At 49.4% G+C, this 15209-nt stretch overlaps 1 protein-coding gene across 1 annotated transcript; it reads left to right on the forward strand.

Moving 5' to 3' along the window:
- The first annotated feature begins 9913 nt into the window (after nucleotides 1–9913).
- LOC129677313 (serine protease 40-like) lies at nucleotides 9914–14893 on the forward strand. The gene is made up of 6 exons (XM_055607961.1): nucleotides 9914–10094; nucleotides 10454–10505; nucleotides 10648–10839; nucleotides 11255–11529; nucleotides 13428–13597; nucleotides 14570–14893. The coding sequence occupies exons 1-6, from the start codon at nucleotides 9914–9916 to the stop codon at nucleotides 14891–14893; spliced, it is 1194 nt and encodes a 397-aa protein (XP_055463936.1).
- The last annotated feature ends 316 nt before the right edge of the window (nucleotides 14894–15209 follow it).

Below are 15209 nucleotides of genomic sequence, written 5' to 3' on the forward strand. Positions count from 1 at the left end.
TCTCTTTCTGTGTCAGTCCTGTCCTCAGAAATAAAACAAATGCCGCAAATGCCACAGCTAGCAATTTGTAGAGAAGAAAGGTTTATTTGGGTCACTTAGTTTTCAGAGACAGAAAGGGCCAAGGTCCGGAGGTGGCATTTGGTAAGGACTTTTTTGCTTGTGGGGTCTCTGCAGGGCCTTAAGACATCGTGTATTAAAAGAGACACCAACAAGAGTCAAACTGGTTCCTTCAGTGACCTACTCTTGAGAGAACCCATTAGCCCATCAGTCATAAGGAATAATCTCATGAGTTACAGCTTAAAAGTCCTCAGCGGAGATGGATCAGCTATTAAGAGTGCTTGCTGGTCTCCGGGGGCACCAGACACCCATGTGGTTCACGGTCAAAACACTCACACACGTAGAACAAGCAAATTAACCTAAACAGCTATTTCAAAAGTCTCACCTGGGCCCACCCCTTAGCACCTCATCACCAGCGTTATATTTCCATGTGAATTGTATGGGGGGGGAGGCATAAAATCACAATACTACCAATAATTTACTTGGTCCAGCTAGAGGCCAATCTCTCTTTCTCTGTGTGTTTTCATGATCGTGGCTACGTGTGTTCATGCTTACATGTGAGAGCCAGAAGGTATGGTGACAGGAGCTGGTCACTTTGGGTTTCTGAGACAGTCTCTCACGGGGATCTAGAGATGAGCAGTTTATCTAGGCTGGCTGACCAGAGAGCCCCAGGGCTCTGCTTCTCTCTGCCTTTCGAATTCGGCTATTGCAAGCACATGGCCCTATGTGCAACCTTTTATTTGGGTGCTAGGGGCAAACTCCGGTTCTCACATTTGTACAACAAACTCTTTCACTGACTGAGCCATCATCAGATAACCATAACCAGTGGTTTGGTTCTGTTTTTCTCTGGAGTGTTGAAGGGTTCCATGCAGCCTAGACAAGTCCGCTGTCATGGAGTTATATATCCTTAGCTCCTTATTTTCCTTTGAGCTGATTTTACGACTGATGGTTCTTTTTTCTATGGTGGCAATGCAAACAATAGTAAAATTATAAGTTTTCATTAGCATCCTCTAGACTTTCATCCTCATCACCCTGACGAGCACAGTCTGAGTGCAGGCGTTGTGCTTTTGTTGCACGCACTGAGGTGGGTTTACTCGGGACCAGGAACCAGCTTTGTCCTGGGCTTTGGGCCAGGTCAGCAAATGACTGCAGTCTTGGGCTAGTAAGGCCCTTATAAGCCCAGGCTCAGGATTCCAGGCTGCTGGATTTGCAAAATGCAAGAGGGATGGTTTGGTTTGTTTTCTTAAAAAGCCCCTTACAGGCTGGGGGTAAAGCTCAGCAGTTGTTGTTTTGATATACAGCCTCTGTGTCATCCCGGCTGGCCTGGAAATCATGTAGACCCGGCTGGCCTTGAGTTCACCGCCATCCTCCTGCCTCTGAGACCAGAGTTTTGTTCCAAAACTCTGATAACCTACAGTTATCAGTTATCCTCTTTAGGGACTGTTAAGTCTCTACCTGAGACAGGGCATGGCTGACATACCCTACCCTCTGCCTAGGGGCGGGGCTTCTCCTCTCCCAGAGACCCTGCTCTATACAATCCAGACATTTTGGTTCCTGAGGCCCTTTTTACCCTTGCTCTTTCCTCTCTCTCTCTGCCCTTCCTCCTTCCCAGCCCCCTCTGTTTTTCCTCTGCTCCCTTTTCTGTCTTTTTCTGTGTCTCTCCCCTCTTTCTCTTTTTCCCCTCCCCTCCCCTCCCATGCTGCTCCCAATAAATCTGCATTTATATAATATAGCTTCATCTCTAAATAATAAAATTATTTTTTTTCTAAAAAAAAAAAAAGAAAGAAAAAGAAAGAAGAGAGGTATGGTGCCACACACCTTTAATCCCTGAGGCAGAAGCAAGAAGAACTCTGTGAGTTCAAGGCCCCCTGCGTCTACATAGTGAGTTCCAGGACAGCCAGGATAATGTAGAGAGACCCTGTTTCAAACAAACACTTACATGTGTCAGGATGTTACTCAAGAGGAAAGTGCTTGTCTTTCTTATATGAAGCTCTCGGTCCATAGGCAGCACTGGGGGGAAGAGAAAGGGAATTCTGTACCTGAAATTAAAGTTGTGAGTATGTTATGGTAAATACTGTCAGCTTCATGAGGGTCTAGAATCAGCTAGGAGACAAGCCTCTGGGCATGCATGAGGGACAGGGACATTTGGTCTGCCATAGTTGTTAACTCATTGATGTTGCAAGACAAGGAGGAGGAGAAGAAGAAGAAGGAGAAGACAGCAGGAATGGAATTTTCTGTTAGGTCTTTCTGTTTTTAAAAAGACACAAATGGGGGCTGGAGAGATGGCTCAGTGGTTAAGAGCACTGTCTGCTCTTCCAAAGGACCTGGGTTTGATTCCCAGCACCCACATGGCACCAACTGTCTGTAATGCCAGTTCCAACGAATTTGACACCTTGACACTAATGCACATAAAATAAAATTAATTTAAAAAAAGACACAGATGAAGTGCTAACACTGATTTTTCAAAAAGAGAGATAGATGTCGTTCCTGTTTATCCCAGGTGATGTAAAGAGACACCTTCTCTCCAAGGAGCTGCTCTCGTGGGAGGGGCAGTCTGAGAGACACTGACATCGCAGGGTGGTCCAAGGGTTCAGTGACGCTTTTGATCAGGTCTGTTGTAGTGGTCCTGGGGGTGAGAGGGAGAAATGCGGCAAATATTTTTTTAATTTGTTTTCTTATTTATTACAATTTATTTTATATCCCAGATGTAGCAACGTCCCTCATTCCCTCCCATTCCTGCCCTCCCTGCCTCCCTTCCTCTTCTCTCATGCCCCTCCCCGAGTCCACTGATAGGGGAGGTCCTCCTCCCCTTCCCTTTGACCCCAGCCTATCAGGTCTCATCAGGACTGGCTGCATTGTCTTCCTCTGTGGCCTGGTAAGGCTGCCCCACCCCACCCCCTCAGGGGGAGGTGATCAGAGAGCCAGCCACTGAGTTCATGTCAGAGACCGTCCCTGTTCCCATTACTAGGGAACCCACTTGGATACTGAGCTGCCACGGGCTACATCTGAGCAGGGGTTCTAGGTTATCTAGGTTATCTCCATGAATGGTCCTTGGTTGAAGTATGAGTCTCAGAAAGACCCCTGGGCCCAGATTTTTTGGTTCTGTTGCTCTCCTTGTGGAGCTCCTGTCCTATCCAGGTCTTTCTATCTCCCCCTTCTTTCATAAAATTCCCTGCATTCTGCCCAAAGTTTGGCTATGAGTCTCAGCATCTGCTTTGATACCCTGAAGGGTAGAGTCTTTCAGAGGCCCTCTGGGATAAACACAGGAAGAGGGAGAAAACAGGCAACAGGACAGGAGACTATCACAGAGGGCCTCTGATGATTTTCTCTTTAAAAAATATTTATTTATTTATCATGTATGCAATGTTATGACTGCATGTACACCTGCATGCCAGAAGAGGGCACCAGGTCTCATTCTAGGCAGTTGTGAACTGCGATGTGGTTGCTGGGAATTGTGCTCAGGACCCCTGGAAGAACAGCCAGTACTCTTAACCTCTGAGCCATCTCTCCAGCCCCGATTTTATTTTCTTGACTCAAAAATAATTTTCATTTTCTTTGCTTAAATTCATTTTTTTGAACTTTTATATCCATCTTTATTTTTAATTATTTTTATTAATTACAGTTTATTCACTTTGTATCCCCCCTGTACCTTCCTCCCAATCCCATCCTCTCTCTTCCCCACCAGTGTCCCTCTCCCAGTCCACTGATAAGGGAGGTTCCTTCTCCCCTTCCCTCTGATCCTAGTCTATCAGGTCTCATCAGGAGTGGCTGCATTGTCTTCCTCTGTGGAGGGAAAGGCTTGCTTTTTTTTTTTTTTTTAAATAGTCACATGTAGACATAAAATTGTATGTATTAATGCTGGGTTTCAATACCTGTGTATATTGTATGATGTTAAATCAGGTTTGAGTGTCTTAATTGTCTCATTATTTCTAGATAGCGAATCTTTCAAAACTTTTTTCTTTTCTGTACATTTCTAGCTCATTATTGTTATGCTTTCACGCTACTATGCAATAGCTCACCGGAAGTTCTACCTAACTGAACTTAGCTTGCAGACCATCTTACTAAACGGATTTAGAAATATATGAGAACCAATTAGCAAAGTGCTATCAATCCGGGAGTAGGGTTTATACCCGGGTGCTAAGGGGCTTCTTCCTTGTCTAACAGTCGAATGAAGACATTCTCAGCCTCCTAAACTGTTAGTGCAAGCTGCAATAGGCTATGTGTGCTCTGATCAGTTGAGATCCGGACACCTCTGGAGCCTCTGCAGGGGCTACGGGAAAGCTTCCGACCCGCAGCTCCAAAGGACAGAGTCATTTATCTGCCTCCAAGGCTCTTTCCTGATGGCGACCTGCCAAGCAGCATGCCTGGGATGGGTGGTTGAAAGGGACCAAAAGGGATGGCGAAAAGGGACGGCTGGGAGGCTGTGGGACTAGAAAGAAAGAAGGTTGTCTAAAGCCTTGGACAAGAAGATGGGCAGGTGTGAGGGGCGGGCCGGCGTGAGGGGCGGGGCCAGCGTGGGTGGTTCCCGCAAGCTGCTTTTCTCCAGTTCTGCCCGACCCTGCCTCGCCTGCCGGGTGCTTCACGCGGGGGCGCAGTGCAGACCCCCGTTCCCACCGCCCCTGGCGCTCTCCAGGGAACACTGAAGCCCTGGGCTCGCTCATCACTGATTGGGGTCGTTTATCAGAGTGTAAATTGCTCATCTCGTAGCCTCTGAAATAGTTTTTTAAAAATCAGTTTCGGGACGTTGCTAGATCTCAGCCCCCAAAAAGGAGCAGCGATACCTCGCGCAGCTGGAAGAGGCTACATGTTTCCTTCTCTATCCAGTCCAACCGCTGATGTCATCACCCGGTGGCTGTTGCCGTCTCTCTGCAAACGCGGCCTCTCTCGACTTCCCACTTGGGGGCAGCAGTGAGCTGTCCGCAGAGCTGTGCAGGTGGCACCAGGACCGCAGGCCACGCAGGTTCCGCACCAACCCTAGGTCCTGGTGCCTTCCACGTGGATGGCTGCGAACGCGTTGGGTTCTTGGCGCGGGTCTATAGTATGGATATGGTCTCCATTTCGCGGGTTAGGAGATTTAATGCCGGTCCTATTCAGCACATTTCCTGGGATTATGTTAGTGGGTGGTGGAAGCCAATCCGGAAGGCCAGGCACCCCTCTCAGCAGACAGACATGTTCAAATCCTCTGGACAGAGAAGGTGCCATGTGGGAGTGGGAGGCAGTCCCAGAACACACTATCGCACCCACAGGTTTGTTTTTTTTTTTTTTTTCCTCCTAGCACCCACATTACAAAGTACTAAGGTCACGAGACCGATTTTTAACAAGATCCTATTTATAAACCGATGTTTCGGAAACATGGTTATTTAGCCACGTGATCAGTAAGTTTATTAGCTGTGAGCTTCACCTGGTCCTGAACTTTCAGAATCCACTGGAACTCCGCGGTCCCAGCACATCCTCGTTTGCAGCGTCTCCTGGGAGATTTTGGGAAAAGGCTGCAGCCAGTGGTCCGCATTTCTGAGCACCCCGATGGCTATGCCCTCTATATAGCTCACCTGGCTCAGGTTTTGTGTTTTTGTTTTTGTTTTTTCATCTAGAACACATGGACTTTGTAAATCTGCCAACTTCATAGGATTGCCATGAAGGTCAAAAGACAGAACCGGAGCTCAGAAGACCCTTGAAGCACTTTTTGGAGACTCTTGGTTTTCAAGGCAGCCTGATGTGACGGTTGGGTTTAGGAAGAGTGTTGAGCAAGATGCCTAAGGTTTATCTTCAGCTGGTAAAATGAGCCAATTCAAGACAAGTAATTAAATGCAGGTTTATTGGGAGCAGCTCTCGGAGGGTTCACCGGTTCCAAAGAACGGGGCCAGAGAAGTCACCGTGGGACAAAGCCCAGAAAGCCATGTTGTTTCCCTTTGGCTCTGTTAGATGTTAGCAAGCTACGAAAGGGTCTCCAGGCTTTCTCAATAACCTGGCTCCTTTCACATGCCAGTCTTCATTCTGCTTTTTAAAGTTCCTGCCCTTCTGTCACAATCTCATCAAACCTGTGATCTCCAGGTTCAGTGAAAGATGATGCCTCAAAATATGTGGAGCGTGACTAAAGAATCAAGAATCAGCTTCTGGTCTACACACACACACACACACACACACACACACCCTTGGAGAGAATAAAGTGTGGGACGTTTGAGTATTTGTCCTTTGAGGTTTTTTATTAAGGTAGGCACATAAAACTTTTCAGAGACCTCCAGTGAGGCAAGGCTGGGATTCAAGGCTTTGGTGTGAAGAGGAATTTCAGAATGAACCACTTTCTAAAAATAGAAAGGCAGTCAGGGAGGAAGGAAGCCTATTATAGGCTTCTAAGAGTCATGCTTAGTGGCTTTTAGAATGGGAGTGTGTGTGTGTGTGTGTGTGTGTGTGTCTGTGTATGTACATGAACATGCATGTGTGAACATGTAGAGGTCAGAGGGCAACGTGCAGAGGAATATATGCTCTCCCTCCACCATGGGGATTATGGGAATGAAACCCATGTCATTTGGCTTGGGGGTGCTAGATCAAACTCTGCACCATTAGGGCCCGAATCAAGCCATGCCTCTCTCTGAGGCAGAGTGTTAAGAAGCAGTCTGTGTTCTCAATTGATGGTTGGTTCTTCCATGTTCCTTGTCACCTGCTATGAGGAACTAAAACTTTTTGCCACACCTAAAATGTTACATACAAAAGTCAGAAATTTGTTGTTGCTGTTGTTCGGGGGATTGGCCCAAGAGTCCTGAGGGAGACTGGTTGGAGTTTTGTTCTGGAATGAAGGCTGCCCTCTGGAAAGGCTGCGATTTCCCCTCAGTGGCCACGAGGTGCTAAGAGCACTCGTGGATGGCTGTGAAGACCCCAGTTTGATTATAACGATGCTGAAAATGTTAAAGTAACCGGTGCTAAAACTTACGTATGCTGTATGAATGTGTAATTGGGGTCCAGTCCTTTCTGGAGCATGAACTCAACTGGCCAGCTTGTCTTTCTAATAAAAGACTTTCTCCTTTTCCATCTGAGCACACAGCTGATTTCCCTGCTGATCAGGATTCATTTCTGTTACAAGATTAGCACTAGGTAGCTTATAGAACTTATGGAAGCCGCGCGTGCATGCACACGCAGACACACACACACACACACACACACACACACACACACACACACACTCATATGAGTTTATCCTGGAACCAAATATGAGTCACTATGGCTCAAGAACAAGGATCAGTTTATTCCAAATACTGTATTCCAATGTGGTAACAGTTTTCATGGAAGTTTTTTATAGTTGTAGAGAAAAAGGAAATTGTAAACAGGGCCCTTTTTTAAAAAAATTACAATTTACTTTTAATAATGTATATGTGGGGCTGGAGAGACGGCTTAGAGGTTAAGAGCACTGGCTGTTCTTCCTAAAGGTCCTGAGTTCAATTCCCAGCAACCACATGGTGGCTCACAACCATCTATAATGAGATCTGGTGCACAGACAAACATGCAGGCAGAATGCTGTGTAATTAATAGATAAATAAATCTAAAAAAATAATGTACATGTATGTGTTTCTGCCTGTGTGAGGTGAGGTACGTATGAGCACAGTTGCTCACAGAGGCCAGAAGAAGGTGTCAGAGTCCCCTGGAGCTCAAGTTATAGGACATGAACTGCCAAATGTGGGTCCTGGGAATCCAGCTCTGGTCCTCTTAACTGCTAAGCCACCCGGCTAGCCCTATTTTCGGCTATCTTAGCCCTCTTAATAGCCACTGGTTTCCCACCTCTGTGTCTGACCTAACGTCTTTGTGGCTACTGGAGAAACAATTATAGAAGTTCTAATCGGTCACTAAATAATTATGGAAGTTCTAACCAGTCACTCAGTATAGTATTTTGGTATCTGTTTCTGTAATTAGAACCAGGGCTAAAAGCAGCTTGGGGAGACAGGGCTTATTTGACTTACAAGTCCCAATCACAGTCTATCACTGAAGAAAATCAGGGCAGGAACTGAAGCGGGAGCAGAGGTGGAAGCCATGGAGGAATGTTGCTCACTGGCTTGCTTCAGGGATCATGGACCTTATTTACCAGCCGGTACAGTCTGCCCGGGGTGGGACTGTTCCCAGTGGGCTGAGCCCTGCCATATCAATCAATCAACCATCAAGAAAACGGGATACAAACATGCCTACAGGCCAACCTCATAGAGGCATTTTTTTTTTCTCAACTGAGTTTTCCTCCTCCCATCTGACTCTAGTTTGTGTCAAGTTGGCAAAACCCAGCACAGGCACTCTTGTAGACTCCAACAGCGACGTGGCTTCCTAGGAACTTCCCCATTCATAAGGCCTCCCTCCTATCCTCCCCACCATATTTAGTAAACGTGTTGGCTATAAGTTTTTGTTTCTTGATTGTGAGGCTCTTGCAACCTCTTCCACCATAGGACATGCCATTTAGAGAAACCCCAGTCTGGGTTTGTGGACTGTGTTAACTGATGCTTGTTTCTGAATAAACTACTTCACATTTTCTGTGTGGTAAGAGCTAAGACACTGAGTGGGCCTACAAAATGCTTTCGATTGAAAACGATTTCTGTTCTAGAAACATTTCAAGAGCGTGAGCGCTCCTCACCGGAAGGTCGCTGTCAGAGCTGAGGGCATGTGGTATACCTCAGAGCCCTGTCCACATTTTGTCTCTTCAGGTGGCCAGGGCAGAGGAGGAAGCATTTCATATACGGATGCTGAAAAGCCTGATGAAACACACACAATGACCGTGAAGTGCTCCACACAACTATGGCTACAAAACGGCCCCAGCAAGCAATCCTGGGGACACACAGAAAGCACGCCCTGTTCCAATCTGTCTTGTTTCTCCTGGCAGGGAACTTGTATATGTGCCCACATGCAAATATGTGCTACTTTCTGCCAAAAAAAAAAAAAGGAGAGGGAGGGAGGAGGAGGGAAGGAGGAGAGAGGCAAAGGAGGAGGAGGAGGAGGAAGGGGAAAAAAGGAGGAGAAGGAGGAGAAGGAGGAGGAGGAGGAGGAGGAAGAGGAGGAGGAGGAGGAGGAGGAGAAGGAGGCAGCAGCAGCAGCTGGGCTCTGTGGCTCATGCCTGTAATCCCAGCATTCTGGGAGACAGAGGCAAGCAGATCTCTGAGTTCGAGGCCAGCCTGGTCTACAAAGCAAGTCCAGGACAGCTAAGGCTACACAGAGAAACCCTGTCTCAGAAGAGGAGGAGGAGGAGAAAAAGAAGAAGAAGCCGCTGACTGGCTAAGACTCCCAAGAACAGACCTCTAAGTCCCAGGGAATGCTTTCTCCAGGCCTTGAACTCTAATGAGTTTGTCCAAAAGGGCCTAAAACCTACTTTAGTCCAGCACCTTCCCTGTATTTTCTTCATTGTCCAACCTACCTTTTGTGTGTGAACTTAACTTACCCAACACTAGTCCCAGCAGGCACATTAGTTTCCAGAACCGTGCTCGAGGGCGGTATTTGTTGGTTAGTGGTCGGGACTCATCCACAGAAGAGGTAGATGATGATGGTTCCGTGAACTTTGGGCTCATGAGATAGATGGTGATGGGACCCGCCAGTCTGGGTGATGAGGCTGCATATTGTAATGGAACGAAACTGGGGAAGCTCTGGGATGCCATCAAGGCCTTTGCCCCCAGGAGGCGCAGGTGCCCATGAAGGCCCGAGAGAAGAGCTTGAGGACAACCAGCTCCAGTACCGACTGCCTCCCATGGACCTAGGTTTTCAGCACACTTGCTCGGCTCCCGCGAGGTCGGGGTGGGAGAGGAGATGTTCCCTAGAGGCAGTTTGCCAGAGTCAGCGGTTGTCTGCACGTGCTTTCGGTCTTGTCTGGGACCCAGACACAGGCCGGCCAGATGCGATGTGGGGCGCTAGGGCCCAGAAATTAGGCCCGGGAAGGGGCGGAGCCTACCTGCTGGCCACTCTCCTATTCTGTTTCAGCCTCTTGTCACTAAGTACAGAGAACCGAACGACCACAAAAAGACCCATAATCAAGTTGGACGGCAAGTCCATACGAGAACATCAGAAAATCAAGTTGGAAGGTAAGAGCTCCAAAGAGGAGGCAGGTTTCTTTCTGGTGGGCATATCCCCTCCTCTTCCTTGGATCACAGGCAGTGGGAGGGTGTGCATGCCTTTATACACTGAAGATGAGGCTTTGGACTGACGACCTTATACTCATAGCCTCTCTGGCTCTTTCTCAAGGATCCCTAGATCCCTCCGTTCAGAGTCAAGGTCATGTGCTGAGGGCTGCACCACAGTCTTCCTGGGTTGAGATGGTAGGGCACACCCACCCAAAAGACCGTGGCCCTGAACAGTAATATCTCCTTTCTACGTCTTCAGAGCTGTGCTAAATTATTGAGGTCCAAGGATTGCCGGGCAGCACCCTTCTCCTTGTCCTCAGCTCTGTTCTGTGGGCCTGACAACCACCCCACCCCACCCTCACCATCCAAGAGGCAATTTTTGTCACATGAGCCTTGCCACGCCCCTCCCGGCCTTGGGCATGCGCACCCAAGAACGGGAGGAGAGGCCGCTGTGTCCCCTGGGCCCTGCTGATGCTAACACTTGGGGCACCAAGCAAATGCATCCTGAATGCAGGTGCCTCGCGGCTGCGATTGTCTCCACAGTATGTGGCAAGAGCAAATTCCAAGGGAAGATCTTTGGTGGTCAGAACACAGGTTGTGAGCGGTGGCCGTGGCAGGCCAGTCTGCTCTTTCGTGGCAGGCACATCTGTGGAGCAGTTCTCATCGACAAAAACTGGTTAGTCAGCGCTGCCCACTGCTTACAAAGGTGCGTGTTCCCTCCCGGGGCCCTTCTGCTGGGAAGGGGTGCAGGAGACAGTCACTAGGACGGGAGAAGAGGAGGGAAGAAGGCATGGCCGCCATTCCCTTCTAGGCTGTGCTGTGGGATAGATAGCTGGCCTGCTGCTGTTGCCCTGCCCTTGAGTGCTGTCACCAGGATTGCTATCCCTCAGACGACAGAGGGACGAGAGGAGAGGCCCAGAGTTAGGAAACAGTTTTCCTTTTAAGGTCTTTCTTAGAAGCTCTGAAAAACAGTTCCTAAGCAGCCCTGAGAGGGATCCTGTCAGGGCTGGAAGTGAGCAGTCTCTTGGATGGGTTGTGTGGTCTGGCTGCTCGCGGGGTGGGCGGGGCCTTCAGGGGTGACAGCGCAGACCCCACGCTTAGAGGTGCTGCCCCCCCCATAGGTCCCGCAAACCATCTGACTACCGGATCCTGCTAGGGTACAGCAAGCTGAGCAGCCCTTCCAACTTCAGCCTGCAGATGACAGTCAACTTGTTCATCTTGCACGAGAACTATAGCAAGTTGTACTTTCAGGGGAGTGACATTGTCCTGATTCAGCTTCACAAGAAAGTGGAGTACAACTCCCACGTCTCTCCCGTCTGTGTCCCGAACAGCACCTTGAAGGTGCCGGCTAACAAGGCCTGCTGGATAAGCGGCTGGGGCATGCTTAGAGAAGATAGTGAGTACCACGGGGGAGGGGGGGAGGCCGGAGGCCTTCCCGGTGCCTGCGAACCCCGCCTTCTGCTTCAGAAGCAAACCTCCCCTTCAGATGGGGCGTGCGGGCTCTTTGACTCAGAGCCCTTCAAGATCCGGGGTCCTGAGTGTGGTTGACCCCCGTGCACTGCAAGGCTCCCCCCAAGCAGTGGTTGCTCCACCCTGGCCAGGGATGACACTGACCATCCTTCAAGAGATAAAAGCAACCGGCTCTCCCTGGCAAAGGGCAGGTTGGGCTGTTTAACCGGGGATCAGTCACCTCTCTGAACCTCACTGCTCATCCCCTAAGGCAAGGAAGCCTCTTTCACCAGCTTTTACAACTGGCCCCATATACACGTGGTTCTGAATCCATGGACCCAGTCACCCGGGGACCAAAAGCCTCAGTGTTGGGGACTGACATTCTCCTTGTCCTTATTCTCTAAGCAATACAGAACTGTGACTGTCTCTGTCCCATTTGCCTCACGTCAGACATTGTGTTGTCTAGACACAATTTTAAGTGTACAGGAAGGTGAGCCCAGGTTCTCTGTACACGCTTTGCAGAGAAAACTCAGTGTCTGTGGAGTCAGTCTGGGATCCTGGGCCACAGGAAAAGCCTGCTGACAGCAAGGGACAACTGTATCTGTCTAGACTGAGAGCACAGGACACCTGGGCAAGGACTTTACACAGGGCTGAATGCTTTTGATTTAAGACCCTATAATGGCAAGTTAAATAAAGTTGATGTAGGGGCTGGAGAGATGACCCAGCACCAATATGGCCACTAACAACCTTTTGTAGCTCCAGTTTCAAGAGGATCCACCGCCCTCTTCTGGCCTCTGTGTGCACTGCATGCACATGGTACACAGACATACATGCAGGCAAAACACACAAAAAATAAAAATAATATAAAAAAATAAAGTGAATGTAAACTGACATGAAACTTTGGGCCACAGTCTGGCAAAGAAACCTTGAGGAGGCTCGGAGGTAGGAGTTTCTCTGAGGTCAGGGCTAGGGTCCCCCTCCCTGCTCCTAGCTTCTAAGTGACAGTCACACAGGCTGCTCAACAGAAGAATGGTCCAGCAGCATTAGAATGGATGGACTTTCAGTCTCTTGACGGCCTATGTGAGGACAGGTAGGATCTCCTGGTCAGGTCAGGGGATGAGAGTGGAGACACAGAGGCAAAGTGTGGCCGGGGCAGCTCTCTGTAAGAGACAGGACATCAGCCATCTTCTGTTAGGCCCTCTCCTGACCACAGTTGCTGGGCCTGCGTGCAGGCTTGGATTTGCTACATACGGACATCCCTTGACCACCACTGAGGGATGTCCACAGTGGCCCCTGCATGAAGAGAGCCATGTTGCCATCACTCTGCAACTCCAGCCAGCTCTGAGAGCGCCTGGAAACAGAATTCACATCTCCAGAACCAGTTGCTTCTTTCGATGGAGCCGGTCTTCTTGTCATCCTCCTAAGCATTTCTGGCTCCTGTCCTATGGCATTGCTGTAGGCTCCAGTGTCCCTGCCTCTGGCCTCAGCTCCACAGAACAGCTAGAGCTGTCCTAAAGCTGAGTTGTCCCTTCCTTGGTTTCTGTGTCCTCAGGGTATAGTCTTGGTCTCTTTGCTTGCGGAGAAAGCTCTGCCTGGGACCCCTTTTTCATTGCACCTAATCTTTCTCAGCTCCCTCCCCCATGCTGGGGCCTTTGTAGTCACCCTAACTTTCTGCCTGGTCCTGCTTTGCATGGGCCCTTATGCCATGATGTTTTCCTTGGTCACTGTGTGCCTGTGGCGAGGCCCTCCCTGTTGCTGTGGCCTAGAGTGTCTGTCCCCCACCAGAGACCATCCTGGAGGGGAGCCAGATCTTTCCTTATCTCATAGCTGCGTATTCTCCTGCAGAGTTCCTGAAGTTTCCCTACCCTCTGCAGGCCGCAGAGGTCTTCCTCATGGCTGACAGTGAGTGCGAAGCCTTTTTCCAGACTCCAGAAATCACCACCCTTCAGTATAAAGCTATAAGAGATGATATGATTTGTGCTGGGGACCTCACCAACGAAAAGTCCATCTGCCGAGTAAGTGGGGACGGCTCGGAATCTACAGCTGGGTCCAGTCGTCCTTCTAATCCCGGCCAGCGGCCACCCCGAATGTCCCTGGAAGCCTTCTCTCCCATGTGGGTGGTGAGACAGAGAGCAGATGCTCAGCCGCACATACCTACACACACTGAAAATCTGTGACTGCCCCAGGTATAACACAGGGTCCCTTTATTTTTATTATTCTTTAACATTTAATTTTTACGATTTACTCATTTTATATCCCTTCCTCAGCTCCTCCCAGTCCAGCCCTCCCTCTCTCTTCCTCCCTAACCCTTTCCCCTAATCCACTGAAAGGGGGAGTCCTCCTCCCCTGCCAGCTGACCCTAGCTTATCAAATATCATCACGACTGACTGGATCTTCTTCTTCTGTGGCCTGGCAAGGCCTCGTCACCAGGGGGAAGTGATCAAAGAGCAGGCAACCAAGTTCATGACAGAGGCAGCCCCTGCTCCTCTCACTTAAGGACACACATGGAGACTGAGCTGCCCATTGGCCACATCTGAGCAGGGGGTCTAGATCCTCTCCATACATGGTCTTTGGTTGGTGCAGCAGTCTCTGCAGGGCTCCCTGGGCCCACATTTTTTGGCTTTGTTGGTCTTCTTGTGGAGCTCCTGCCCCCTCCTTCCATAAGACTTCCTGTGCTCCCACCAAAGTTTGTCTGTGCGTCTCTGCATCTGCTTCGATCCCCTGTTGGGTGGAGCCTTTCAGAGGACCTCTATGGAAGGCTCCCTTCTGCACAGGATCCTTCTGAAGCTTTGTTATATGGAAGTATATGATGGTGCTGTGAAGATCCTGACCAGAGAGACCTCCTATGCTTTTATTAAAAAAAAAAAAAAAAAAAAAAAAGAGAGAGAGAGAGAGAGAGAGATCTGGTCCCAGGAAGTCCCCTCTACCCTGGGAAATGTATGTTTCGGTCTTCTTGGACCTCCTAGCTATGTCTTCTCTCTCCTCAGGGAGACTCTGGAGGTCCCCTAGTCTGCTCCCTGGAGGATGCCTGGTATGTGATAGGACTGGCCAGCTGGACTGCAGCATGTCTAGAGCCAATCTCCAGCCCCAACATCTTCACCAAGGTCTCCTATTTTTCCAACTGGATCAGGAAGAAACAGGAAGATACGCCCGACGCTGACCCTTTCTCCGCCCCTCCTCAGGAATCCGCCTCAGCCCTCGCAGGCTGGAAGATCCAGGATGCCGCGACGACTATCAAATACAGGACCTGTACAACCCTGTTACCTTCTCAGGTCTTCCTCCTGCGCTGGATTTGGCTCAGGGTTCTGTGATGGCACGCAGAGCCATGCCAGGCACCATGGTCTGCTGCACTGAGCACCACTTTGCTTCCATCTGTGGGCTCACCTGTCCATCTGAGGCCACACGTGTTCCAGGCATGACAGAATAAAACTAAAGAAACATTTTGATCCCTTTTCTTTTGTCCCATCAGCACACTCCACCCTCTATGTCCATTCAAGCTTCCAGTCCTCCAGTTTGAGAAGGCCACGTCTTCCCTGGGCATGGACGGTGAAGGGAGGGGACAGCCAGGGAGCTGGCCTACCAATGTAGGAGCCAGCCGGCTCCCAGCTGGCTTCCAGAGACTATGGC

The sequence above is a fragment of the Psammomys obesus genome, unplaced genomic scaffold (genome assembly GCF_907164565.1).
Source record: "Psammomys obesus unplaced genomic scaffold, mPsaObe1.curated_primary_1811, whole genome shotgun sequence".
Taxonomy (NCBI): Eukaryota; Metazoa; Chordata; class Mammalia; order Rodentia; family Muridae; genus Psammomys; species Psammomys obesus.

Bases quoted from the DNA above. Each gene is read 5' to 3' on its own strand.
- LOC129677313 (XM_055607961.1), top strand. From the start codon at position 9,914: ATGTGGGGCGCTAGGGCCCAGAAATTAGGCCCGGGAAGGGGCGGAGCC. The intron at 10,840-11,254 runs GTGCGTGTTCCC...CCCCCCCCATAG, and splicing joins GCTGCCCACTGCTTACAAAG to GTCCCGCAAACCATCTGACT. The intron at 13,598-14,569 runs GTAAGTGGGGAC...CTCTCTCCTCAG, and splicing joins ACGAAAAGTCCATCTGCCGA to GGAGACTCTGGAGGTCCCCT.